Here is a 27,359-nt window from a genome sequence, read left to right as displayed (position 1 = left end):
TGGTGAGTGTGAGTTGCCTTAGAGCCATCAGTGGACAGCTATATACATCGGTAGGGAGTACAGAGAGGAGTTCTGGGTAGGGAGATAAATTTGTCGTCTCTATATAGAGCCGTGGTGTTAATCAGTGTCAGGGTGGAGTGAGAGAAAGAAAAAGGAGAGAATGAAAGCAAAAGAGAAAGGAGGGGACTTAAATAGTAAGCTCCTTGATGGCAGAATGCCCTGTTTTTGTCATCTTTTATGTATGGCACAATGCCTGGCACTTATTAGGTATTGATTAAATGTTTTTTCAAAGTAACTTCATTATTCTTATGGCAACATAAAGTAACAGGAACCATAAAGAGGAGTGGACTCTCTTTGAGTCATGTCAGCAGAACTAAGCTAAGGCCGCTCATGTCAGATTTAAATGAGGAACTAGAAGAGTCTTAACAAATGATAAAAAGAGGTATATATGCCTATTTTTCAGGGAAAGATAAAAGGAAGTGTGTTCTAGGTCTTAAATAGAGATTTGTGGAGTGTTTCATTTAGTTGGGAGTGTTTTGAAATGTGTTTAGTAAAAATTTGATTAGCTGATTAGATAGTAATGGCAATTTTCTTTTGATGAAAATTATGTGTTTTCAGAGGTTTATGACTATTTTTACATGTTTCCTTTGTTTCTGTTTACACAAAGTATATTCCAAGCCCATTCCCTACCCTTTCAATTTTGAACAGATCCAGAGCCCTGATTCCATTTGAAGGTTTTATCTTCCTCTTTTATTTTTGGGTAAAGTAGAAGCACCATATATCCCTGTAAGTTTACAATTAAGTGCATATATAATAATTTATCTCCTTTGTACCGGGCTAAATGTACTCACATTATAGGTTTCATTTGCAAAGGATTTAGTCAAATATAAAGTTAAAATTCAGTCTGGTTTTTTCTCAATGTAACTTTTTCTGAATTCAAACGTCATTATACAGTAAGCTGAGATTCTATGTCAGTTTTAATTGTACAATAATATAATAATGGTAATAGGATAATATCTTGCATTTGTTCAGTGTTTTAAAATAAACTGATGTATGTAAAGTTTCAAAGCCTGACCCAGCTTGAAACTAAAAAAACAAAAACAAAAACACAAAAAAAACAGAACTTCAGCCTAGAACTTCACATTCCAGGTTCAAAGATCTTTCCAGTTAAACTTGCCACAAATAGAAGGGGGACTAAGTAATCAAATGACTCTTGCTCAAGTGAGTTAATAAAACAGGATATGAACAGTTACCCACATGTTTTAATACAGTCACTAAATGGGAGGGGATGTCTTCACCCTCCATGTCCCTATACAATAAATCAGTCCAGTTGCAGATGAAGAACGGGAAGAGGTAGCCTTGCGTTCCAGGTGATACAGCAGAAAGTTGGGGCTAGAAGAACCAGCTGCTTCGTTCAGTGCTCGCCGGACTTGGGCCCTCTCTGCCCATGGCCTTCTGGGGGAGCAGAGCAGGGGAAGCTGAGGCACAGCTTAACTCCTTGTTGTTTCCTTTGTGACAGGTGCAGTTTGATGAGCGAGAGGACACCAAATCCTGCACCATTGTCATCAACGATGATGACGTGTTTGAGAAGGTGGAGAGTTTCACCGTGGAGCTCAGCATGCCAGCATACGCCCTACTAGGGGAGTTCACCCAGGCGAAGGTCATTATCAATGACAATGAGGACGAACCCACATTAGAGTTTGATAAGAAGACCTACCGGGTCAACGAGAGCGCTGGTTTTCTGTTTGCACCTATTGAAAGAAAAGGTCTGTTGGCGCCGAAAATGACAAGGAGCTTTGTAATAGCTAACGTTTATTGAGTCCTATTTATGTGCCAAGTGCTCATGTACCATATTAACTCAGATGTGCAAGTACTTTACATGTATTAACTCATTTAAACCCCCAGCACAGCCCTGATAAAGATCCTACCCAGTGAGTTCTATCAGAGGCTTCTCTTGGTAGCTCAGGCTGTTAGCACACCCATTTATTCTTTAACGGGACTAAAACACTTTATATTTGGTCTTGCAAATATTCATGTACTCGGGATTCTTAACTGATTCTTACAATGTTTCGTAACCTTGATCAAAAAGGGAAGTTACAGTTTGTAAAAACTGATTTCCCATCTTAGTTCTTGAAAGATATGTGTTTAAAGATTTCCTTCCGTGAGAGTCACATATAGAGCTCCAATGAGAAGTAAACTGCATGTAAAAAGTAAAGGTCAGTTCTTGAGGGGCTAAAAATCAAACTAAAGATTATATGGATTTATTATTGCACAACATTGAGACTTTAAAATACATGGGAATTAAATCTTCATTCAAAGCCACACAACAACTATAAGTAACAATGTCAGGGTTGTTTGTTTTTTGTTTGTTTGTTTTCTTTGTGATTTTTTAAAATATATTTTTATTGATTTCAGAGAGGAAGGGAGAGGGGGGGGGAGATAGAAACATCAGTGATGAGAGAATCATTGATTGGCTGCCTCCTGCATACTCCCCACCGGGGATCAAGGCAACCCAGTCTTGTGCCCTTGACTGGAATCGAACCCGGGACCTTATAGTCCATAGGCTGATGCTCTATCCACTGAGCCAAACCAAATAGGGCTGATGTCAGGTTTTTTATTGAATGTGCTGGCTGGGTGTTAGTGTAACAAACACTGTAAATATTGCAAACCCTTGGAGGTGCCACTTGGAAAACAAGCAAGTCCCACCGATTGCTCTGGACCAGCAAATGGGCCCAGAATAGGCCGTCACTCAGGGCAGTGGCAGCATTAATAAGTAAAGGCATTTGTACAGAAAGGTGGGTTTTATTTTGTTTTGTTTTTCTCTTTTTAAAAGAAGCTTGTTTTTCCCTGGGAGTTAAAGTACAGAAGTTTATTCAGAAAGGCAGTGAACTGCGCCCGTAGCACTACCTTCAGGACACAATTACTTTGCTACTTAAAGTACCAAATATGTCTCTTATCTTTCCACCCGCTGTGGTCTTAGATGGTGGGCAGTGAGTCTTGTGAATTAACAGAGCACAAAATTCACAGACTAGGAAATCCATTTTAAGCTGTTTGGTGAAGTACCTGGGGTATATTAAATCCTCAAGTGGTTTATTTCATAAGCTCAAAAGAGACTGCAATGCAGGAAGGTTTCATGCCAGAGTGTGAACACGAATAATGATGGAATATGTCAGAGGGAACCAAGCTCACTAATTTATCAGAGATTTTAGAATTTGAGAAGCACTCATTCAAATGCTTTGGTTTTCTTGCCATTTTGTATTTCAGGGGATGCAAGCAGCATTGTGTCTGTGATTTGCTATACCATCCCTAACTCAGCTATGGGAAGTAGCCTCTACGCTCTAGAATCGGGCTCTGATTTTAAATCTAGAGGGAGGTCTGCTGACAGTCGTGTGATATTCGGGCCTGGTGTCACCATGTCCACCTGTGACGTCATGCTCATTGATGACAGCGAATATGAAGAGGAAGAAGTGTTTGAGATTGCCCTGGCAGGTGCTTCTGACAATGCCCGCATCGGAAGGGTGTCATCGGCCAAGGTGCTCATCAGTGGTCCCAATGATGCCTCCACTGTGTCCCTGGGCAACACGGCTTTCACTGTCAGTGAGGATGCAGGTAACAGAGAGCATCTCTGGGGTTCCATCAACCATCTCTTGATCTCTTTCTTGAATGATTTCCTCTCAGGTTTGGGAGTATCCTTAAGACAATTAAGGATATAATTGAGGATAATGCCATTCCTCAGTGACATCACTGTTGGTCCGAGACATTATATAATGCTAGGCATTACAACCAAGAATGGGAGGTAGTAAAGAATCACTTTTCTTTCTCTGATTACTGATGGAAGGGAGGGATCTGGCTTACAGTCATTGGTTGACCTCTGTGGTCGAGGGGGAAGGCATGGTGCTAAGCATTTTGGCTTGCAAAGGAGGGGAATGAGATCTGTTGAGAATAGAGGTAAGTGATTTCGTATACTTCTCGCTGCTAAAACAAATACATTCTAAAATGTCAGTGTCTTCACAAGTGGAACTTGCTCATTCATATTACTACAGCCCAAAGCAGTCAGTGGGCAGATTTTTCCACCCAGGCTCCTTCCCTCTCCTGGCTGCACAGGGGTCCTCCGCATGCTGCTGGCAGACATACTACCAGAGGGGCAGCAGCTGGGAGAAGTATCTACTGATAGGAGCCACTTGACCAAGGTCCTTCACCTCTTTGAAGGTGATATTCTGAGGGACAGTGGGAACTGATCTTCTTGAGTACTTATGGAATGCCAGGTACTGAGCAACATGCATTTCATGCATTCTCACTTAATCTTCTGTAGAGGAGATGACATTATAGAGGAGAGCAAATGGAGACTCAGAGAGATTAAATAAATCATCAGATATCAAGCAGTTAATATGCCAGAGCTGGATTTAGAGCCCAGACCTTTCTACAATGCCACTTCCTTTGCCATACACCAAATGCTCAGTCATGACTAATGTCATTTCACAACTGACTAGAAAAATGTGACTGATGGGTTTTCATGTAGCTTTGCTCTCACCTTGATTGTGAAAACAGCTAAAAATCTACATGTATATCATTAGGACCCTATGAAGTATGATGTCACAATGGACCAGAAAATGAGTTTCATTCCTAAGATAAGCAATAAGCACATATGGTTTAAGTAATGATGTGTGCACCACTCAGATAAAATGGGGAAATCAAACCAGTTTGGAACATTTAATTAGGAACATTCAGCTTCAGGCCCCATAGAGTCCCATAGCTGGTTCTTCCTTAATTGACTATTTTCTAGCTCATCCCTGAGGCGCTCGTCTGAATTTCTTCTCCCTATATAGGCTTGAAATGTTTTCCAGTGGATCCTTCCCCCTACAGTTCATTGTTCTTCTGTGAGCAGTCTCCTTTATGAAGCCACAAAAACATTCTCCCCTAAGGGCTACTTTCCAGCACAACCTGCATGAGACCCTCCTCTAGGTCTGCTCTTAATCTCAGTGTTGGCAAAAAGAAGGAGGGTGATACCTCAGCCTTCCTCAGAGGGAGCACCAAGCATCGCTGAGGTTAGAGTAGACAGGCCAGCAGGATAAAACTGCTGCTGCTGAGAAAGAGAACATGTTGGAAAAGTACCATTGATTTTCTGGGTCAAGGTTGACCTTGGGAATCTATGAATCTCATTTCAGGAGCAGTGAAGATCCCAGTTATCCGCCATGGGACTGACCTTTCGACCTTCACATCTGTCTGGTGTGCTACGCGTCCCTCAGACCCAGCTTCTGCCACTCCAGGAGTCGACTATGTTCCCAGCTCTAGGAAGGTGGAATTCGGACCAGGTGTCACTGAGCAGGTGAGCATACAGCCGTGAAAGGCTGGATGAGTCTGTTAATGTGGTATCTAGTCTGCTCTCCAGACTCTCTGGAGGACACTAAACTCCACTTGCAATATTACTATCTTCCCTTTCTTCAAAAACACAAACATACAATCAAGAGAACAAACTTAGAGGGATCTTCTACAAAACTCTTCAAGTGATGTTTTCACCATCTTACATCCAGCACCACGGATTTAGGATAGAAACTGCATTTGTTTGATCTAAATATCTAGAAACAAAACACCTAAGGGTGTGTAATAAAAAGAGTGTAATTTTATGGATAAAAAGAAACTGCGTTTAAGACCACCAAAGAAAGACAAGTTGTTGCCTGTGTCCTAATTTCCCAAAATAAATGGGTGTTATGTGTTTGGCATTCTGTAAGGTTTACTTGAATTTTTCTTTTTTTTTAATTAAAAATCATTTTTTAAATTGAGATGTAATTGACATATAACACTATATTAGTTTCAGGTGTACAATGTAATGATTCAATGTCTATATATATTGAAGACAATCACCACAGTAAATCTAGTTAACATCCTGTTTTTTCTCCTAGTATTGCACCTTGACAATCTTAGATGACACTCAGTATCCAGCAATTGAAGGGCTGGAGACATTTGTGGTTTTCCTCAGCTCAGCACAAGGGGCCGAACTGACTAAACCTTTCCAAGCTGTCATTGCCATTAATGACACATTCCAGGATGGTAAGAGATTGGGGCTGCCAGCTGGTGGCTGACTATAGTTCTATTTTTTCCTTAACTTCCATATGTATGCATTGGACCTCATTCACATTTCACTCAAGAAATGTGAGTATGTGTGTGTAAGTGCATGTGTATGTATGTGTGCATATGTCTGTTATATCTGTGTGTGTACAAGGACCTGCATGTACACATTTACATAGAAATAGGAGAAAGAAATAATTGTTCATGTTTCTGGCACTCTGCTAGATACACAAAAAATGTTTAAGCCTTGGTTGGGCCATGTCCTCAAGAAGTTCAATGTCTAGTTGGGGGATCAGACCCTTAAACTGAAAAGTTAGGATATCCTATATAATAAAAAGCTAATATGCAAATCGACCGAATGGTGGAACAACCGATCCTATGATACACACTGACCACCAGGGGGCAGACACTCAATGCAGGAGCTGCCCCCTGGTGGTCAGTGTGCTCTCACAGGGGGAACGCCGCTCAACCAGAAGCCGGGCTCACGGCTGGAGAGTGCAGCGGCGGTGGTGGGAGCCTCTCTTGCCTCTGTGGCAGCGCTAAGGATGTCCAGCTGCCATCAGTCGGACATCCCCTGAGGGCTCCCAGACTGCGAGAGGGCACAGGCCAGGCTGAGGGACTCCCCAGCGAGTGCACGAATTTCGTCCACTGGACCTCTAGTATGATAAATGGCCTGACAGTGCTGTAAATCCAGTGCTATCTGAGTAGATGGGACTGAACAGTAACTTTGTGTGGAAGAATCATAGAAGATTTCACGAAGGAAATCTGATATTTAAGCTGAGTCTTCAGGTGTGATAGTAATTTACCTAATGGATAATACGAGAAAGCTTTGTCAAATAAACAGATATAATAGGTATAATGGCATAAAATTTTGAAAGGTGTATATTTGGAAAACAGTGAGATGCTTACTTGTGCTTTGAATCCAGTAGGAGGTGAATAAAAGGAAATGAAATGGAAAGATAGATTGGAGTCAAGTTCTAAGAATCTTACGTTCTAACATAAGGAATCGATAAGCAGAGGGAAGCAACAGATTCTCATCAGCACAGGAGTGTGTGGTTTTGTCTTAGGAAACTCATTGTCCTATAGACGATGTGCAAGAATGAAGAGACAAGTATATGAACTTGTCAGTCACTACTGAAGACCTAACCTAAGTAACAGGATGAAAAAGAAGGGACAGGTGCTTCTTAGGAAGAATTGATGAAACTTAGAATTGTCAGATTCTAGAGCTGGGTGGAGAAGATCAAGGCAAACCTCCCACCTCAAGCAGAAGGACCCTAATCAGCATTTTTATGGTTGACAATAAAGTCCACGATTAAACTCTTACAGTGAATGAAAAGGCACCAAAAAAGGAACAGACAGCCCAGCGGAGCAATCTTTAATATTTTTATTTATTTTAAATTATTTATTCATTTATATATTTTTAAAAATCAAATGACAAAAATGGTATACTATGAAAATTAAGTCTTCCTTCTACTCCTGTCTCCCAATCCTCTAGTTCCACTCCCTAGAAACAATCATTTTAACCACTTTTTTGTTTTGTGTAGCATTCAAGAGAGAAAAGAAATATATGCATATGTCCAAAATGGTATCTTACTTTATTTTTTAATATATCTTTTTATTGATTTCAGAGAGGAAGAAAGAGGGAGAGATAGAGAGAAACATCAATGAAGAGAGAGAATCATTGATCAGCTGCTTCCTGCACGCCCCCTGCTGGGAATCAAGCCCACAACCCAGGCATGTGCCCTGACCAGGAATTGAACCGTGACCTCCTGGTTCATAAGTCGACACTCAACCACTGAGCAACACCAGCCAGGCAAAAAAATGGTATATTATTTTAGAGCTAGGTTTATTAAGGTTTAATTTACATGAATTAAATTTATCCTTTCTTGTATGCAGTTCTATGAATTTTGACAGATGGACAGTATTGTGCTCACCACCACAATCAAGATGTTGAACAGCCCTGGCTGGTATGGTTCATTTGGTTGGGCATTGTCTCATGCACAGAAAGGTTTCTAGTTCAATTTCCAGTCAGGGTACATGCCCGGGTTGTGGGCTTGATCACCATAGGGGGCATGTAGGAGGCAGCCGATTGATGTTGTGCTCTCACATTAATGTTTTTCTCTCTCTCCCTCTCCCTCTTCATTTCTCTAAAAACCAATAAACTATTTTTTAAAATGTTGAACAGTTCTAACCCTACAAAGTTCTCTCACACCCCTGTTAGTCAACCTCTTACCCATCCTGAGTCCTGGCAACCACTGATCTATTTTCTATCCATAAAGTTATGCCATTTCCAGAATGTCTAAATGCAATGTAATATGAGCACCTTGAGTCTTGCTCTTTCCATCAGAATACTTACTGCCTTTGAGAGCCATCCATATTGTTGCACATAAGAGTAGTTCACTCTTTCCACTGCTGAATAATCTCCGTTGCATGGATGTACCACCGTTTGTTTATCCACTCACCTGCTGAATGACATTTGGGCTGTTTCCAGGTTTGGGCAATTATGATCAGAGTGGCTATAACATTTGCATATAGGTTTTTGTGTGAATATAGGTTTTTATTTCTCTGGAGTAAATACTTAGGAGTGGAGTTGTTGGATCAAATGGTCAGTGTTTAACCTTCTAAGAAACTGCCAGCTTGTTTTCCAAAGTGGTTGTAACTATTTTGTGTTACCACCAGCAGTGTGTGAGAATTCCCGTTGCTCCACATCCACACCAACATTTGGTGCTGTCAGTTTTTATGAAGTGTTTTCATTATTCCAGTAGGTGGGTAGTGAATGAGTGATGACATTGAGATATTTTCAGGTGCTTACTTGCCATCCATACATCTTCTTTGGCAAAGCATTGTAGAAAACTCCCATTTTTTAATGGGATTGTTTACTGTATTGTTTTAGGCTCTGGACAAAGATTTGTGTTTTGCAAATATTTTATCCAAATCTACTGCTTCTTTTTTTGTTCTCTTAACAATGTCTTTAAAAGAGCAATAGGCTTTTATTTTGAAGCAGTTCCACTTATTGATATTTCTATTACTGATCAAGCTTTCAGTGTTGTATCTAAGAAATCTTTGCCTAAACCCAAGTTTCAAAGATTTTTCTCCTTTGTTTTCTCCTGGTAGTTTTATAGTTTTAAGTTTTGCAATTAGATTTGTGATTCACAAAATGGTAACTTTAAGCATGAACAAGATTATAACAATACTCTACTTTATATTGCATGTTACTTCAGAGTTTACAGAGTGATCTGTTAGACATTATCTCCTTTGCTCATAATCCAGTGGTTTCACTTTTACTTCTGTTTTGTAGATGAGACTGATTGGGGAAGAAACATTCACCAAGCATAGTATGTGGAGGAACCAGCATACATTCTGGATCTTTTGGCTCCAAACCCATTGTCCTTATACAACACTAAAGGGTTCTATTTGTGCAATAGTAGACTCTGTGGGGTTTTTTTCCTTAGCGAAGTTAAAAAAAGAAAGAAAAAGGAAATTCATTTATTCCTTTTGTTCTTGAAAAGTCTCCTTATTCTTTTGCATGAAAAGATAGCCAATTTCCCTCTGATAAAGTAGAAAATGAATGCAAAATCAGAAGTCCTAAAATTTAATGCCAGGCCCACCACTTCCTTGCTCTTTCAGCCTTAAGTTTATTGAGCCCCATTTTGTTCATCTATAAAACATGTAAATACCCACCTTACAAGATTGTTGTAAAGAATAAATTAGATAAAATTTGTGAAAATACCTACCATAGTATCAGGCACATAGTAGATTTTATTACATGTTAACTTCTTTTCTTCCTGACACACCTATAATTTATTATACTTGCCAGTGGGACTCCAGTAACACATAAACTTCATTGTACTCTGATCAATACAAGATTCCACTTACATTATTTTTATCTTTTGTTGATGGGCATTAGGATTGCAAGCTTAGAAAATGAATATGTTAAATATATATATGTAATTTTTCAGGAAGACTATAATAATATATATTCAGTCCAGAATTTATCCCAAAGAAAGAAATCCCCAAAGCTATTTCAGTGACCCATTGTAGTGTTCAGCAATTACTTCTGTTGGTTATCCTTCGTCCTAGTGAGTACTAACTTTTGTTGAATCCCTTCAATGTGCACATTCTAAGGCAGAAAGATCTCACTGGCTCTTCAAATTGTGAAACTAAGGTTAAATAATTTAAGACCACACAGAGAGGAAGTGATGGATCTGTAAAACCCAGACCCACTCTATCCAAGTCCAGTCTTATGCTTTTATACCCTACCATGCTCACTTTCCATAGAAGTGGAATCATTGGGTCATAAGGCAGTTCCACTTTTAATTTTTTTGAAGAAACTCCCTACTGTTTTCCACAGCAGCTATACCAATCTGCATTCCCACCAACAGAGCACAAGGGTTCCCTTTTCTCCACATCCTTGCCAGTACTTGTTTGTTGATTTATTGATGATAGCCATTCTGACAGGTCTGAGGTGATATCTCATTGTGGTTTTAATTTGTATTTCTTTGATGATTAGTGACATGGAGCACCTTTTCATGTTTATTGGCTATCTGTATGTACCTTTGGAGAAATGTCTATTCAGATCCTTTGCCCATTTTTTAATTGGATTGGTGTTTTTTGTTTGTTTGTTTGTTTGTTTTTGGTGTTGAGTTTTATAAGTTCTTTATAAATTTTGGATATCAATCCCTTATCAGATGCGTCATTGTTGAATATGTTCTCCCATTGAGTGGGAATAGAGGGAACATACCTCAACATAATAAAGGCCATATATGACACACCCACAGCCAACATCATACTCAATGGGCAGAAACCACAAACGTTTCCCTTAAGATCAGGAACAAAAGAGGGGTGTCTGCTTTCACCACTCTTATTCAATATAGCCACAGCAATCAGGCAAGAAGAAGAAATTAAAGGCATTCAAATTGTAAACAAAGAAATAAAACTGTCATTATTTGCAGATGACATGATATTGTATTTAGAGAACCCTAAATATTCCCCCCCCCAAAAAATACTAGAATTGATCAATGAATTCAGTAGAGTAGCAGGATATAAACTAAATATTCATTAATCAGCTGCATTTTTATGCACCTATAATGAACTATCAGAAAGGGAAACTAAAGAACCTATCTCATTTACAATTGCATTAAAAAAAATACCTAGGAATAAATTTAACCAAGGATGTAAAAGACCTGTTCTTGAAAAATTATATGACAGTGAAGAAAGAAATTGAAGAAGATACGAATAGTAGAAGCTAATACCATGTTCATGGATAGGAAGAATTAATATCATTATAATGCCCATACTACCCAAAGCAATCTATAGATTCAATGCAATTCCTATCAAGATACCAATGGCATATTTCTCAGAATTAGAACAAATATTCCAAAAAATAATATGGAACTGCAAAAGACTCCAAATAACCATAGCAATCTTGAGAAAGAAGAACCAAGTTGGAGGAATCACGCTACCTGATATCAAACTATACTACAAGGCCATAGTAATCAAAACAGCATGGTACTGGCATAAAAACAGACATATAGATCAATGGAACAGAATAGAGAACCCCAAAATAAACCCACACCTTTATAGTCAGTTAATATTTAACAAAAGAAGCAAGAACATATTATGGGCTAGAGATAATCCAATCAATAAATAGTGTCAGGAAAATTGGATAGATACATGCAAAAAAATGAAATTAGACCACCTTTTACACCATATACATTAATCTAAAAATGGATTAAGGCTTAACAGTAAGAATCAAAACCATAAAAATCCTAGAAAAAAACATAGGCAGTAAAATCTTGGACATTGTTTGTGGCAATATTTTTTCTGATATTTCTCCTGGAGCAAGGGATACAAAAGGAAAAATAAACAAATGGGACTACTACACAGATTTTGCACTGCAAAGGAAACCATCAACAAAGTGAAAAGACAACCACTCTAGCTTTTAACTCTCATCTTGACTTGATGCCTGTCAGGCCAGCAAGAAAAATCAATCCAAAGCATTAGATAATCTGCCATGAGCAGAAAAGCTTTCTTGCTTGTGTTACTTTTAAATTGGCAACAAGCTTCCTTCTTGTCCTCCTGTGCTAGGTCATGTCATTGCCACCTTCTCTCTAATAGCACAGACCATTATACTGGATGACTGAGCCCTAAATGGTAATTGTTCAGAGCCTAATGCTAAAGTTGTTCATTTTCCTTTAGGTGTGGTATTCTGGGTTTTTCTCAATAATAAGTGGTAATTGTTAGGCTTAGTTCAGCTCATGGTTTTGTGTTATTTTGCTGATGCCAGCAGTTCTGAGCAGAGGGAGGTTGGAGGCAAGCAGCTTTCTGCAAGTGGACTTGCTGAATGCTGGTGTGCTCACCCTTCCTGTTTCCTCCTTTCAGGTTTGGCAGGGCATACCCAGGACCCAGCCAGGAGCTAGGTGTCTATAGCTATAGGGTCAGCTTCCTGCAGCCCCAAAGGCTAATGTGGCATATGACTGGAGGGACTACCTCTTTGTATTTTTTGTTAAGAAATTAATAGCCTACAGTCAACAAAATGTTCTCGGAAGGGGACATGTCTTAATACAGAGGATTACCATGGGCACTGCAGGAAGTAAGGAGGGAAAAAATGACCTTTCATATAGAGAAGCCTGGAATTGGGGCCAATATAAACCATATGATAATAATCCCTACCAAAGTTTGAGTGTCACTGTGTGCCAGATACTGCACTGAACACCGTGCCCATACAATCTTGTTAAATTCAATACTCCTGATAATTCTATGAGTTAGATATTAACATTTCCAATTTACATATTGAAGAAACCCAAGTCTCATAAAACCTAAGTAGATTGCTCTATATCATACAGCTAATAAGTAGCAGAGCTGGGATGGAAATTCAAGCCTGCTTACTCCAAAGCCTTTGCTTTTAACCACATTCGGCTACTGTCCCTCCCTAAAGTCAAATGAGGCCTTGTGAGTTATGAGAACAGGTAACACTCCAGCAGTGGTCACAGATTGGGGGCCCACTGGACATTTCAGCATGTGGATGTGTTTTGTTTGGCCCAAATAGTTTTGACTTGCCTGGAATTTCTTTTTTCCTATTTTAATGGGTTGTTATTTTAAAATTTAGGAGATATGACATAAAAATCCAGATAAGAAGTCTTGCTTTGTTTGAAAATAGGAAGATCTGCCAACAAAAGACTGGAGCAGCAAGCCAACCTCCTTGAAACAAGGCCTGCTCTTCCCTCTTTACCAATATCCCAACTCCTCCTTGTTGTCTTCCTGGCCCCTGGACCAGTGTGAGTGGCCACTTATCAGCAGGCTTGCACTGCTGTTTGCCTTATTGTAGCCTTAGAAGGGAAGTGAACTTTTTGAGTACTCAAGTCTCTATCAAAATTTTTCTTATACCTGGCCCATTTTTTTACCTGAATTGCTTTTCTGCATTTGAGATGGTGACCATACCCTGAAGCTGGGCAAAAACAGGTGCAGAATTGACTTGTTCTATTTTATTGGAACCACATTCACAGTGGAAGCAATTCCCTGGCCCTGAGAGCAGCAATCAGGCCTTGAAATCTGCTTACCGCCTGTGATTGGCCAGCCTAGGGTGGCCCTTCCTGGAGCCCTCCTGCCACGAGGCTGCGGAGAGCTGCTGAGGGCTGTGGCCACCTCCCTATATCTCCCTCTTTCCTTCTGCTCCCCAGTGCCCAGCATGCAGTTTGCCAGGGACTTGCTCCTAGTGAAGGAGAAGGAGGGTGTTCTGCACGTGCCTATCATTCGGAGTGGAGACCTGAGCTATGAGTCGTCGGTGAGGTGCTATACTCAGAGCCATTCAGCTCAAGTCACAGAGGACTTTGAGGAGAGAAGAAATACAGACTCTTCACGGATTACGTTTCTGAAAGGGGAGAAAGTAAGTGGATTTGTGGTGACTGAATGATGAGATTCTTTTCGTCCTTGATGCCTTTATTTGTCCACAGTGAAGTAATTTAGGTAAATTCTGAACATTTTAGGATATTTCTTACTAATTGATAATATTTTTTAGTTATATCATACATTCTATGTGGCTATCTTGGTCTCTCACTTAAAACCAAACACATATATCATTGGTTGAGATGGGAAATGTAGGCGATGAGTAATATCTTTGGAATTTATCAGAATCAAATGAACAAGGCTCCTCTTAATTTGAAACATTAGAGACGAAGAGATTCTACATGTAAAGGAGGAATAGACAATACTCTAATACCTGGGCCTCTGTCCTAGAACAACATACATGCTAATAGAACCAATAGAATAGGACCAGATGAGAAGACATTGAGCAGATGCAAGTCAGTTGAATAGCAATGCACAGTGCATGGGAACTCCTGAAAAATGCCAATCACTAAGTATGGCTGCATCAAACTCAGTGTATGCCAAAAATATATATTGAATGAGACTAAAATTTCTCCATTTTTGGATCTGAATTGCAGACGGTTGATTCAGTTGTGCCCCTTGATTCAAGGCACAAGCCCTGGTCGGTTAGTTCAAGGCCCTTCTCTTATTCTGTTTATTTATTTTTATTCTACGCCTCTTCTCCTCATTCCCTTCCTCACCTCAGAGCTCATCAATCTGTTGTGTTTAATATATATCTTTTAATTTGTATTTGTTCTTTAAAAATGCTTGTTTTGTGTGCATAATTTTTATTTTATAAAATTGCTATGTGTTGTATCTTTTTCAAACTTTTACTGTGTTTACTCAGCAATATGTTTTATTCATCTATGTCATTGATGTGTACATCTAATCAGTTGCTTCAAACTATTGCATAGTTTTCATGATGTGCATCTACTACCTTTTTAAAAATATGTTCTTATTAATTTTGGAGAGAGAGGAGGGGGGAGGAAGAGAGAGATGGAAACATCGATGAGAGAGAAACATCAACATTGACCTGCTGCCTCCCGTATGCCCCCAGGGGATCAAGCCCAAAACTCAGTCTTGTGCCCTGACTGGGAATCAAACCAGTGACCTCCTGGTGCATAGGTCGACACTCACTGAGTCACACCTGCAGGCTGCATCTCCTACTTATTTTTTTTTAAGAGAGAGAGTAGGAGGGAAGGGGAGCGACAGGGAGAGAAACACATCGATTGATTGCCTCCTGCACACACCCTGACCAGGGCCTGGGGATGGAGCCTACAACCGGGGTATGTACCCTTGATCAGAATTGAACCCAGGAGGCAACCTTAAGTCCTCAGGCTGACGCTCTATCAACTGAGCCAAACCAGCTAGGGCTGAATCTACTACCTTTTACCCACCTGTTCTCAGCAATAGACAGTGAGGAACCATAGAAATAGCTGACAGTCAACTCCGCACACTACGCCACCACTAATAATGCTGCGGTGCACATCCTCATACTTATCCACTCACAGATGTGAGATGGAATTTCTTTGGATACATATATAGCAGCCAAACTGCTGTGCCATAGGGCATGCATGTGCTTAATTTAAAAAAAACAAATATTGTCAGAATACTTTCCAGAATCTCACTAGCAATACACAAGGATTGTTGTAACCCAACATCCTCTTCAACACTTAGCATTATTCATCTTTTGACTTTTTGCTAATCTAATATGTGTAAAGTTACATCTTGTTTTAATTTTCATTTTTCTAATTAATGGTGGTTTATACACTTGTTAACTTATTGAACTTTCACTTATTGAAATTTATTATTATTTTAATCCTCACTAGAGGATATTTTTTCCATTGATTTCTAGAGAAAGTGGGAGGGAGGAGGGGTAGAGAGATAGACACACACACACACACACACACACACCCCAATTGGTTGCCTCCCAACATACCCCTACCAGGGCTGGAGAACTTGCAACCAAGGTATGTGCCCTTAACAGGGAATTGATCCTGTGACCCTTCAGTCCATGGGGCAATGGTCTAACCATTGAAATAACTGGCCAGGGCAAAAATGTATTATTTTAATCCTCTGTTCCTTATTTTGTTACATTGCTGTCTTTTTCTTACTGATCTGCTATACTTTCTTAAATATTCTAAATATTAATTTCGTACCAGTTAGACATTTTAGATATTATAGATATACTTTCACTTTCTGTCACTTATCTATTATCTTGAACCCTGATGTTCTTAGTTGAACAGATGTCTTTGATTTTGATACAATCTAATATATATAATTTTGGTTTTATGATTAGTCCTTTTGAAGTTTAGCATAAGAAGACCTTACCCATACCAGTTCACCCCAGATTATTTTTCTGTTCATATTTAATAAAAGTGATAGCTTTCTTCTTTGGGACTCTCAGTCTATTACATATTTATGACGCAGAAAAGCCTGGTTCAGTTATGTATTTTATAAGAATTTTACTGGTGGCAGGTTGAAGCATGTACTTAAAAATACACACAAATACTACAGATGCAATCTTAATCTTTGAGTCTACATGTCTGTATTTGTTTTAAGTTCAAAAAAGGATTCTCTACCTATCCAAGAGACAGTTTGTCATTTAATAAAATTATAAAGAAATATAGTCTAATAGTCTAAATGTTACCCACATGACAATCTATCTATCATCATTCATAAGCACACTTGGGAATCTTCATTTTTCTTGGCTTACGAAGCAATATGTCTTCGGAACTTGTCATTCACTAGAATGTCTTCTTTTAAAGATATCCTGAAGATTCACTACTAAATTCATATTTTCTATAAAAAATTGTTATTGTAAGAAAGATGTGGTAGGGGAAAAAAAGGAACATTCTTCAGGGATTTAAAACCAGGTTAGCAAGCCACATATCATGTTCACAGGCATGCTCTCCTTTCACTTAGTGTAATTAGGAAGTATGAGAATGAAACTTCTCTACACCCACATAGTCTATGCAATACGGTAGTATAGTGGATTTTAAATGGTTCAACTAAAAATAACCCCACTTATCACATGAAGCCACCATTGAGGCTGCTCTGTTTTCCAAAATATTGTGACCTTATTTTACATATCTCAAGGACACAATCCCCAGTAGAGAATGGTCAGTTTGAGAAACACTATTTCTTTGCATCAAACAGGGCTTTAGGTTATATTCTGAGACTCAATCAATACTCAGTAGTTTTCAGATGAGACAACCTTTGGCAGCACATTTGAGAATTCTGCAGCACTTAAAGGTGTCCTTAGCCTAACAGGAAGCCTTTCTAAGCTCTTTATAAGACTATTCCATTTTTACAATGGACAAGGAACATTGTTCAGCTCTCCAGGAAGTCTAATCCATTTGTTAAACCCCAACATCAGAAATCTACCTATTATAATATATACCAGTGTATTGATCAGCCCAGGCAAAATGTGGGAAAGCGTGCAAATGTTCTACACATGATCATTAGTGGGTTCTGTATTTGATCTTCTTTTTCATAACTCATCACCAGTAATTCAAATGATTTGGAATGTTCTCATACAAGGCTCCACATATAGGTAAGTCCCACATAGACATGAACTCCTAGATAACATTCAATTTTAAGTAGAATTTGTGTTGACTCTTTGATGCTACAAAGAAGAAAGATCATTTTCTAGGAAAATCAAGGAAGTTATTGACATCTCAATGCAAATTTGACTCTATCTTGTTCCCTTGACTCTAGATGAAGAACTGCACTGTCTCCATCCATGATGACTCGATGTTTGAGCCTGAGGAACAGTTCAGGGTCTTCCTCGGCCATCCCCTTGGGAATCACTGGAGTGGAGCCAGAGTTGGAAAGAATAGCATGGCCACCATCACCATATCCAATGATGAAGATGGTAACTGCAACGCTAATGTACACTTGCTGTACATCACATTTACTAACCATGCAATTATAAGTGTCTTAAAAAATGAAAGGGCTACAAAAATGCCTACTGATAACAGTCCTGCATTATATTTATAACATGTTGGCAGCAAATGATCATCATCTACAAAGCTCCTATAAGTTTACTAGGGCTATAGGTAGTTTTAATCTCATTATTCCCTACCACACTGCCAAGAGAAAGGAAGGAGTATAGTTAAAGGCTAGGACAGAGACACTAAGACAGGCAGAGAATAAAACTTTAAATCACTGCAGTTGGAGCAAAATTGGAAATACAATCAGAATGAGTTGAATCCAATGAACTGATTTAAACACTGAAATTAGAAAAGTCTAATTTCTCAGTTTTTTTTTCTTCCATTAACTTGGCCTACTAACCTAAAAAAACAAATCGTAAATTCTTTGGTCAGGTTGTAGTAAAGAGTGCCCCATGCACCAGGGAAAAAAAAATCTGTTCCAAATTGAGACATAATTGTTCTATTAAAATTGATATTTTAATGAGTTAATAGATAATAACATTATACATAGTAATAGCAATTTTATTTAATATTTATACCACTGTTCATCTCACATGTATAAAATCAGGGGCTAATTTGGACATTGGGTATAATTGTTCTATTAAAATTGATATTTTAATGAGTTAATGGATAATAACATTATACATAGTAATGGCAATTTTATTTAATATTTATACCACTATTCATCCTCACATATATAAAATCAGGGACTAATTTGGACATTGGGTGAAATAAGAAAAGCCAGCCTGGGAGCTGAATTACTCCTTTACCCAAGGAAACTCAGGTTCTCCCCCTACAGTACCCTCTCCCAGGCACACAGAGAAGCCAGTGGCCGAAGCTCAGAGGGGTAACAAATTCACAGTGTGTTGCAGCAACACGCCTAAGTTTCAAAAAACATTCTTTTTTAAAACTCTGCTGTCTCAAATGAGGCTTATCTTCTACAATTAGAAAGAATTGACTTTCTGAGGGGGAAATGAACACAGAGACTCTAGAAATTTCTGCAAAATTTTATATGTGAAAAATGGTATACAGCTTGTAATTGCTCTGAATTGTTTATCTTATTCTCTCTACCACTACCACTTTGCCCTTCCCGATAAGAATATATCAAAAAAAGGCATAATTTGATATTTTTCTAAGAATTGTCACTATATCATTAACTGTACCCTAGCAATAACAATAATACTTTAAACCAGAATGTGTTCAGAAGTCTTCCGTTCCTGAATTATCGTTGCAGTCAGTCACTAAAACCACCCATTCTTAACTGAATAACCTGTGAGAAGTTAGGAAAAGCTGAGGGTTGGGGGAGGTGAGAGCTCCCGGCAGGAGGATTCAAAGGACCAGAGATGAGAGATGGATTTGGTAAAATTAAGTTACATATAAATGAGGTAAATTATTAACCTTAGAAATTCATGTATCAACAATGAAAAGGAGTTGATTCATGCAATCAGTTGATACAAATTTATCAGTTGCTTACTGTGGCTCAGTCCCTTGATAAAGCCTGCACATTTTAAAACATTCTGTGAGTCGTGATGCCTTGATGGAAACTTGGACATCATGCTTCCAAAGTCCTTAAAAATATTTCCCTCACTATCCTGTTTTTAATAAGAAATGAATGAGAAATGACTTCTATGAAATCAGAAATAAATTTCTTTTTCCCAAGCATTGCTTAGGGGTAAATACTGATTGATTTTCATAACAGTAAGGCATTTTGTCTTTGTGTTGTTAACTGTGAAAAACCCTTCTTGTCATTAGCAGGTGTTTCCATGGGAGTCGGAATCTTTCCTGCTTTTCTAACTTGCTCTTGTTTCCCTGACCATGTTTCTTCAGCCCCCACCATTGAGTTTGAAGAAGCTGCGTACCAAGTCCGGGAACCCCCGGGGCCCGATGCCACGGCCATTCTGAACATCAAGGTGATCCGCAAAGGGGATCAGAACAGGACGTCCAAGATCCGCTGCAGCACGCGGGACGGGTCTGCCCAGTCTGGTGTGGATTACTACCCGAAGAGCCGAGTCTTGAAGTTCAGTCCCGGTAACTGAATGCCAATCCCCCCATGTGGGTTTTACTGAGTAGAGAACCTAATATCTAATATTTAAGGAAAGGAATGAGCAGAAAAATAAAAGAGGAAAACTTTCCAATAGCATAAAGTATTTTTTAAGCACACACTTGAGATGGAAGGAGTCTTTATAATTTTTAATTAGTAAAAATGGCATGGGGAAGGGGGAAATAGGGCACTGACTTCAGAACATCCTTGGCATTTTGCTTCATTTAAAAGGATTGTTGTTGTTGTTGTTGGCCTGTGATTTGGTTAATATGAGCACTTGATTTTTAAAAAGTGTACGTGACTGCCCTCATTCAACAAACATTGGTGCCAACCACTGTGCTGCCCTTTAGGCCGGGGTGACTAAAATCCAGAAGGCACACTCTGGTTAACAACTAAAATAGGTTTATCCTAGAGAGAGCAATGGAGACAAGTCAGAGAAGAGAGGAAGATGGGATTGAAGTCACAAACAGCTGTCTCATGTATTAATTTGATGGGAGGAGTGAGACAGGGAAGGAGTTAAATTATATGCTAGGTTTTTTCACAGAACTTTCTGGAACAGTGTAAGGTGAAAAGGTGAATGTAGACAATGGCATCATTTGTAATGTAGCCAGAAGTGGGTAACAGTGTTAGAAGGTCTTCTCAGAGATGTGTTGGCAATTGGAGGGAGAAAGTGACTTCCCCAGAAGTGAGTTTGGGGGTCTCTGTGTGTCTCTCTCATGCCCCCGAAGCTTCAAAGGGCTTTCGGCTCTGTCCTTTGTGTGTCTGGTTGGTGTTTGCTGGGAAGGTAGGTGCCCTTCCTCCACACTTGCACAAGGACCTCTCTTCCAAGTACCTTTACTTTTTCATTTTCTGCATGAGGATCTGGGGAAAATACAGGTCTTAGAAGTAACCGAGTAGAGAATCATTTTAGGAAAAGGTAACGGGTTTCTGAGATTCAAACCCCACCCCCCCTTTAAGGCCTACAAACTACATTCTCGACTTGGCAGAGACTGGCCTGGTAGATAGCCTCTGAGCTATTGCTTCTCGGGAGACAGCTTTGAAGGGTGTTGTGTGCAAGCACTGGCAGCCTCACAGGCGCTCATGCCTAAGTGTAAAGGTGAAAGAAAAATTAAGCAAGAAAACCCCTCATAACCAGGGTGGAGTGCGTTTTGGATCATAGATTTTTATTACTGCCAACTAGTGTCAGGCAGGGGCCATTAATCCTCATATGGTATAGAATAGTAAATCTGCAATACTGAGCCTCCACCACAGGTGGAATTAGGTCCGTAAAACAGATTCCCTGTTTGAGATGGGGCCAACGTGACCAGCACCACTGCAGTTATAGGAAGCCCTTAAAAGGAAAGGGCATACTTAAACATGAAGCCTTGTCTTAGGTCGGTCACCTAACTGGGACCTCTGCTGTCCTTGTGTTCTGTCCTTGCCGAAGGTGTGGATCATATCTTTTTTAAAGTCGAGATCCTGTCCAATGAAGACCGGGAATGGCATGAATCATTCTCCCTAGTCCTTGGCCCAGATGACCCGGTGGAAGCAGTTCTTGGTGAAGTGACCACTGCCACAGTGACTATCCTAGACCAGGAGGCAGCAGGGAGTCTCATACTGCCAGCACCACCCATTGTGAGTAGCTTGACGGGAAGGATTGCTTGTATGTCTTAGTGACTAGTAGATGAGAACTTGAAATAAGTAGGACTTCCAGTGCTATATACTCCTTCATTCCTCTAACACAGTGGTTCTTCACCAGGAGCAATCCTTTCCCCTCCTCCGCAAAACCCCCACCCTCTACCACTACCTCTATGGCACATTTGGCAATCTCTGGTGACATTATTTGTTGTTATGACTGTCAGTAGGTGCTAATAGCATCTAGTGGGTAGAAGCCAGAGATGCTACTAAACATCCTACAATGCACAGGACAGCTCCAATGACAAAGAATTATTTGGCACAAATGTCAAGAATGCAGAGGATGAGAAATTCTGTTCCAACATAAGAGGAAGACCAAACCATGCCCATACCTCAGTCTGATAAAACAGAAAGCACAATACAAGTGATATTCTCACTTCTTTGGTGGGACCTAAAAGAGTAAAAAAAAAAAAGTAATGCAATCCCATATCTATTATTCTACCTATTGGCCACACATATGTAGAATTAAGTATCTGTAGAAATGTAGTACAGATACCGTGATTCCCAGTTTGGGGGTGTAAAGAATAAATGCACTGACTCTACAATTAGGAGGAAAATGCCCGGAGGTTGCCAAAGGAATTCTAACCCATAGTAAAGAAGCAGTCAGAATAAGTCTTCTAACCTCCCCAGACTAGTCTCATACTAGAAGGATCATTTCAAAATGTGTCTTTTGATTGACCATAGAAGAAATACACTACCTTTATTTACTTTTATTTTGCTGAATGCACTACTGCATACCATTAATAATTTAAGGCAACTTTAAACTAGTAACTGCCATTCATGATATAGCTTCAGTTACTATATCATGGAAAATATTATATTTGCAGGAAAATAAAAGTATTTTCCACATGAGTGATAGAGCTCTGCTTTATGAATAATGCTAATAAGATAATAAAGCTTCTAGCTGACCAGTAGGAGGATCTTCTCCACTGCCTAAGGTCTGCATTACCTTTTAGGGATGCTTTGTAAAGCATTGTAAACTCCTGTTATGTTTTCAAGAATCCCTGGAAATTAAGTGATCTTGTGAATCCTGTAGAGCAGGGGTGGGGAACCTATTTTCTGCCAAGGGCCATTGGATATTTATAACATAATTTGCTTAATATAATTCACTTAACATAAACTTAGGTTACTATGAATAAAAGCTCCTAGATTTATTGAATTTTGAGTCCTGCCTGCGCTTGCCTTGGCAGGGCGAGACCAGATGATTTCATGGGCCTTATAGGGCCCGCGGGCCAGACATCCCCCACCCCTGCTTTAGAGCCTTAGTACTCTCACCTTCCCGACACCTAACCAGGGCTGAAGCTTTGTTGCTCCTTTGCAGGTTGTCACACTTGCGGACTATGACCATGTGGAAGAGGTTACCAAGGAAGGAGTCAAGAAATCTCCCTCCCCAGGTTACCCTCTGGTCTGTGTCACCCCTTGCGACCCTCATTTCCCCAAGTATGCCATCACGAGGGAGCGCTGCAGCGAGGCTGGCATCAACCAGACGTCCGTGCAGTTCAGCTGGGAAGTGGCCGCCCCCACTGATGGCAACGGGGCCCGGTCTCCCTTTGAGACCATCACTGACAACACACCGTTCACCAGCGTCAACCACATGGTAGGTCTGGGGTCTGGGCCTGGTTGCGTAGGGAAAGAACTGATATTTCTGTTTGTTCCTTAGACTCTGTCAAGCTCCCTAAGGTCCATGTATGGCATTTGGAATAAAATAAGCAAATGAGTCCTAGCTGGTTTGGCTTAGTGGATAGAGCATCGGCCTGTGGACTGAAGGGCAGATTTTTTTGGGGCCCGGTCTCCCTTTGAGACCATCACTGACAACACACCGTTCACCAGCGTCAACCACATGGTAGGTCTGGGGTCTGGGCCTGGTTGCGTAGGGAAAGAACTGATATTTCTGTTTGTTCCTTAGACTCTGTCAAGCTCCCTAAGGTCCATGTATGGCATTTGGAATAAAATAAGCAAATGAGTCCTAGCTGGTTTGGCTTAGTGGATAGAGCATCGGCCTATGGACTGAAGGGCAGATGTCTGGGTTGTGGGCTTGATCCCCAGTAGGAGGCATGCAAGAGGCAGCCTATCAATAATTCTCTCATCATTGATGTTTCTATCTCTCTCCCTCTCCCTTCTCTGAAATCAATAAAAATATTTTTTAAAAAATTAATAATAAATAAATAAAATAAGCAAATGAGCAGGTACACATAGTCTTTTTATTCTTATATATAAGGAAGGTAACATGGTGTAGTAGAAAGAACTAAGCTAGTACTCAGACAACCTTTTTACAAATCTTAATTCTGTTTGTTTTTAATTATGTGATGTTGAGAGGTTTGGTATTACTCTTATGTTGGAACAGAATTTCTCATCCTCTACACTCTTGACATTTGTGCCAAATAAGTCTTCATCTTTCTGAGTTGCAGTTTCCTGATCTGCAAAATTGTACCTCTTCCACTTAGCCATTTGACAAGGTCATCGGCAAATCAGATATAAAAGTGACCTATAAATGGTATAGTAAGTCAAAGGTTCCAGTTAGGTACAATTAAAGATCACTTTTTGTTCACATCTCTCTAATCGTTCAACAAGTAGGCCAGTGGTCAGAAAACTGCGGCTCGCTAGCCACATGCGGCTCTTTGGCCCCTTGAGTGTGGCTCTTCCACAAAATACCGACTTCTGCGCATGGGCCACGAAGTTTCAATCGCACTGTATTTTGTGGAAGAGCCACACTCAAGGGGCCAAAGAGCCGCATGTGGCACGCGAGCTGCAGTTTGCCGACCACTGAAGTAGGCTATAAACTCTAAAGACATGGACCAAGAGTTCTACCACATTTGTATTTTTCAAAGTGGCCAACACATCCATGGCACACAGCAGGGACCAGTTATTAAACAAAAAGATAAAATTCTTTTTTTTTCTTCCATAAAATTCTTACTGAGTGATCAGCATTGTACAAAGTCTTGTGGGAAAACATGAAAGCAAGTTCATAGTGCAGTTGTTGTCCTCAAAGAGAGAGGAGACCAGACCAACACCTCTGTCACCACCAGAGAGTGGTGAACAGAGATGGTTTCCCAGGCTGAGAAAACAGGGACTGCTCATCGCACCAGCCAAGTTCATCTCTTCAGAGAGAGAGCTGGAAGCAGTGGGGTGCAGGCTCAGCCCCATATCTGGCACATAGTAAGCACTCAATGATTTTGTACTGAAATCATGCACTTAATTATCTGGGAAATTAGAAATTTCTTTCAGACTGAATTTCTCTCGTTTCTCCTATTCAAACCACAGTTTGTTCCCACTTTAATAAGTGCATCACTTCAATGGGATACTAGTGGAAGAACTATTAGACATAGATGGGAGGCTTTGGATAAAGTGAGGTGATTGATGCCCAGTGCTTTGGCACAGCTTATTCAGAAAGGCTAGAAGGTTAAGTCATTTGCAACATAACCTAGCTCAAATTTAAAATATATTTTATATGATTAAGAACTTTAAATGGCAAGCCTTTATAGTGTATTGTTTCATAAGTATCTAATTCTCCATTCAACGAAACCATGAAGGGAGTTTGCTCTGATTTGAGCCAAATATTTTTAACAGGTACCAAGTTCGTAATTTTACTTTATATTTCAGTTTTTCTTCTTGCAACGAATTGGTGACTAATACTTTTACCCCAGTTCCCTTTGCTCTATCTTTATTTCTTCAATTATTTATTTAATATCTTTGTATTTTATGCATTTTGGTAAGCTGCCTCAAATCCCTTCTGAACTAAGTCCATGTATAAATAAACAAATAAGGCGTTGGCAGCTAATTAAAATTTTTAATGGGAAAATCTTCTTTAATTTTTAATAGACTTCAGTGAAAATTGTTTTCATGGGTAGAATTTATAAGTTCGTATGTTTGCTTTGTGGGAGGTCTATGGCACACAAGACTACCAATTAATTATTCCTGTTGTTTGCTTCTCCATCTGTATGCGCACATAACCTAAGAGTCCTGGTGACCACGCTGCCTCTGCGTTGATGGAGTTAAGCACTCTGTGGCTTCTGTATGTCTGGGAGCATGAAAGAATCTGTAGGACGACCTTCAAAGGCCAGTCGGTGTCAGTAGCCAAGTTCCCAGCTTTAAGCTATGTGTGTGGTCGTTAGATGGGGGTTGCAGGAGAGAAAGAATTAGAAAACTAAGAAAACTAAGAACTCCTAAGAAGGAAGCATCTCTCCTCTGTATCCAGGCACCAAGCCTTAAACAAACTTGACTTGGAGGCCAATGACTCTTGCTAGAAGGGCTGAAAACCTGTTGAGAGGTTCTTATGCAGAACCTAACAGGTAAAGAGAACAGTATGGCACTCGGAACCAGTCATCTCTGGCTCTTGCTCCACATCTGTCTACTTGCTCATTGTCTGACTTACTGAATTAGGCTGTAAGTACTCACCATCTGTCCATAGTGCCTGGCCCCGGTAGAGAGTCATACTGGAGTGGTGTTACTGAATTAGGCTGTAAGTACTCACCATCTGTCCATCGTGCCTGGCTCCTGGTAGAGAGTCATACTGGAGTGGTGGGTGGGTGGATGGATGGATGATGAATTGTCTTCACAGATTATCTTTTACCAGGAACTTGTGTCATATCATCCGGAAGATACAGTTGAAGGAGTTGTTTAAGTAGTGTACACTTGTCTGAGGTGTTTTATTCTTCCCGGTAGGTCCTGGATAGCATTTACTTCAGCCGGAGGTTCCATGTGCGTTGTGTGGCAAAGGCTGTAGACAAAGTGGGTCATGTGGGGACCCCCTTAAGGAGCAACGTTGTTACCATCGGGACAGACAGTGCTATCTGCCACACCCCCGTCGTGGCGGGGACAGCCAGAGGCTTCCAGGCCCAGTCCTTCATCGCGACCTTGAAATACCTGGATGTCAAACACAAGGAGCATCCGAACAGGTCAGGCTGGTGGTGCTTTCCACAGTGACGGGGCGGAGGGCTCTTCTGTGTGTGTCCTCTAGGCAGGGCGGGTCTATGAGTGATGCTTCAGCAAAACAGGTGTAGTGGTGAGGCATGCTTCAGAAAAACTTTCTGTCCCCTTGCCTCTCCTAGCCTCATTTCTCTCCCCTTGACATTTTCACCTGCCAGTCCACTACGGAGAATCACTGCAACTTCCCCAGGGCTTCAAACTCTTTTAGGTGGCGTGCCCCGCCATGCTGCTACTCCTGACTCCAACCCCCACCCCCTCCCACGCAGTGTAGTTAGATCTAGTTGTCCTACTATACTTAGCTCAGAGCATATCTTCTAAGAACTTCTCATCATCTCCTCCAATTTCATTTGGAAAGAGCCTCCTTCCAGCTCTTCTGGCACCCATGTGCCTCTTTCCGAGCATTATCACTATTCATTCCCTCTCTGTCCCGATAGTGCAGTGGTTCTCAACCTTCCTAATGCCGCAACCCTTTAGTACAGTTCCTCATGTTGTGGTGACCCCCAACCATAAAATTATTTTCATTGCTACTTCATAACTGTAAATTTGCTACTGTTATGAATTGTAATGTAAATATCTGATATGGTCTTAGGCGACCCCTAAGGGTCGTTCGACCCCCAAAGAGGTCGAGACCCACAGGTTGAGAACCACTGCGATAGTGGATGGTGAGGGCAGGGACCATGAGTGTTTATTTTGTATCCCCTGTGCCTAGGACAGTGCTTCCCCAGAGGATATATGTGCTTTTATGTTTTCCTGTGCCACCTGATTTTTATGGAAGATGAATACTTTCATTTTTGCATAGCAAATAAAGAAAAAGAATTTATGTATGTTGTACATATTCATTAAACCTCACAGTG

The 27,359-nt window shown here is 40.2% G+C and overlaps 1 protein-coding gene across 1 annotated transcript in view; it reads left to right on the top strand.

Annotated features, from left to right (window-relative positions):
* Nucleotides 1–27,359, top strand: part of FRAS1 (Fraser extracellular matrix complex subunit 1) — a 466,232-nt gene that overhangs the window by 405,836 nt on the left and 33,037 nt on the right. Inside the window, exons 55-64 of the mRNA XM_014544766.1 lie at nt 1,520–1,766; nt 3,265–3,609; nt 5,166–5,326; nt 5,901–6,048; nt 13,746–13,951; nt 17,650–17,806; nt 19,692–19,892; nt 21,332–21,519; nt 22,901–23,176; nt 26,242–26,474. Coding sequence (XP_014400252.1) covers nt 1,520–1,766; nt 3,265–3,609; nt 5,166–5,326; nt 5,901–6,048; nt 13,746–13,951; nt 17,650–17,806; nt 19,692–19,892; nt 21,332–21,519; nt 22,901–23,176; nt 26,242–26,474 — 2,162 coding nt within the window. The remainder of the gene's footprint in view (nt 1–1,519; nt 1,767–3,264; nt 3,610–5,165; nt 5,327–5,900; nt 6,049–13,745; nt 13,952–17,649; nt 17,807–19,691; nt 19,893–21,331; nt 21,520–22,900; nt 23,177–26,241; nt 26,475–27,359) is intronic.

The sequence above is a fragment of the Myotis brandtii genome, unplaced genomic scaffold (genome assembly GCF_000412655.1).
Source record: "Myotis brandtii unplaced genomic scaffold, ASM41265v1 scaffold111, whole genome shotgun sequence".
Classification (NCBI taxonomy): Eukaryota; Metazoa; Chordata; class Mammalia; order Chiroptera; family Vespertilionidae; genus Myotis; species Myotis brandtii.
This window is presented reverse-complemented; position numbering and strand designations above follow the sequence as displayed.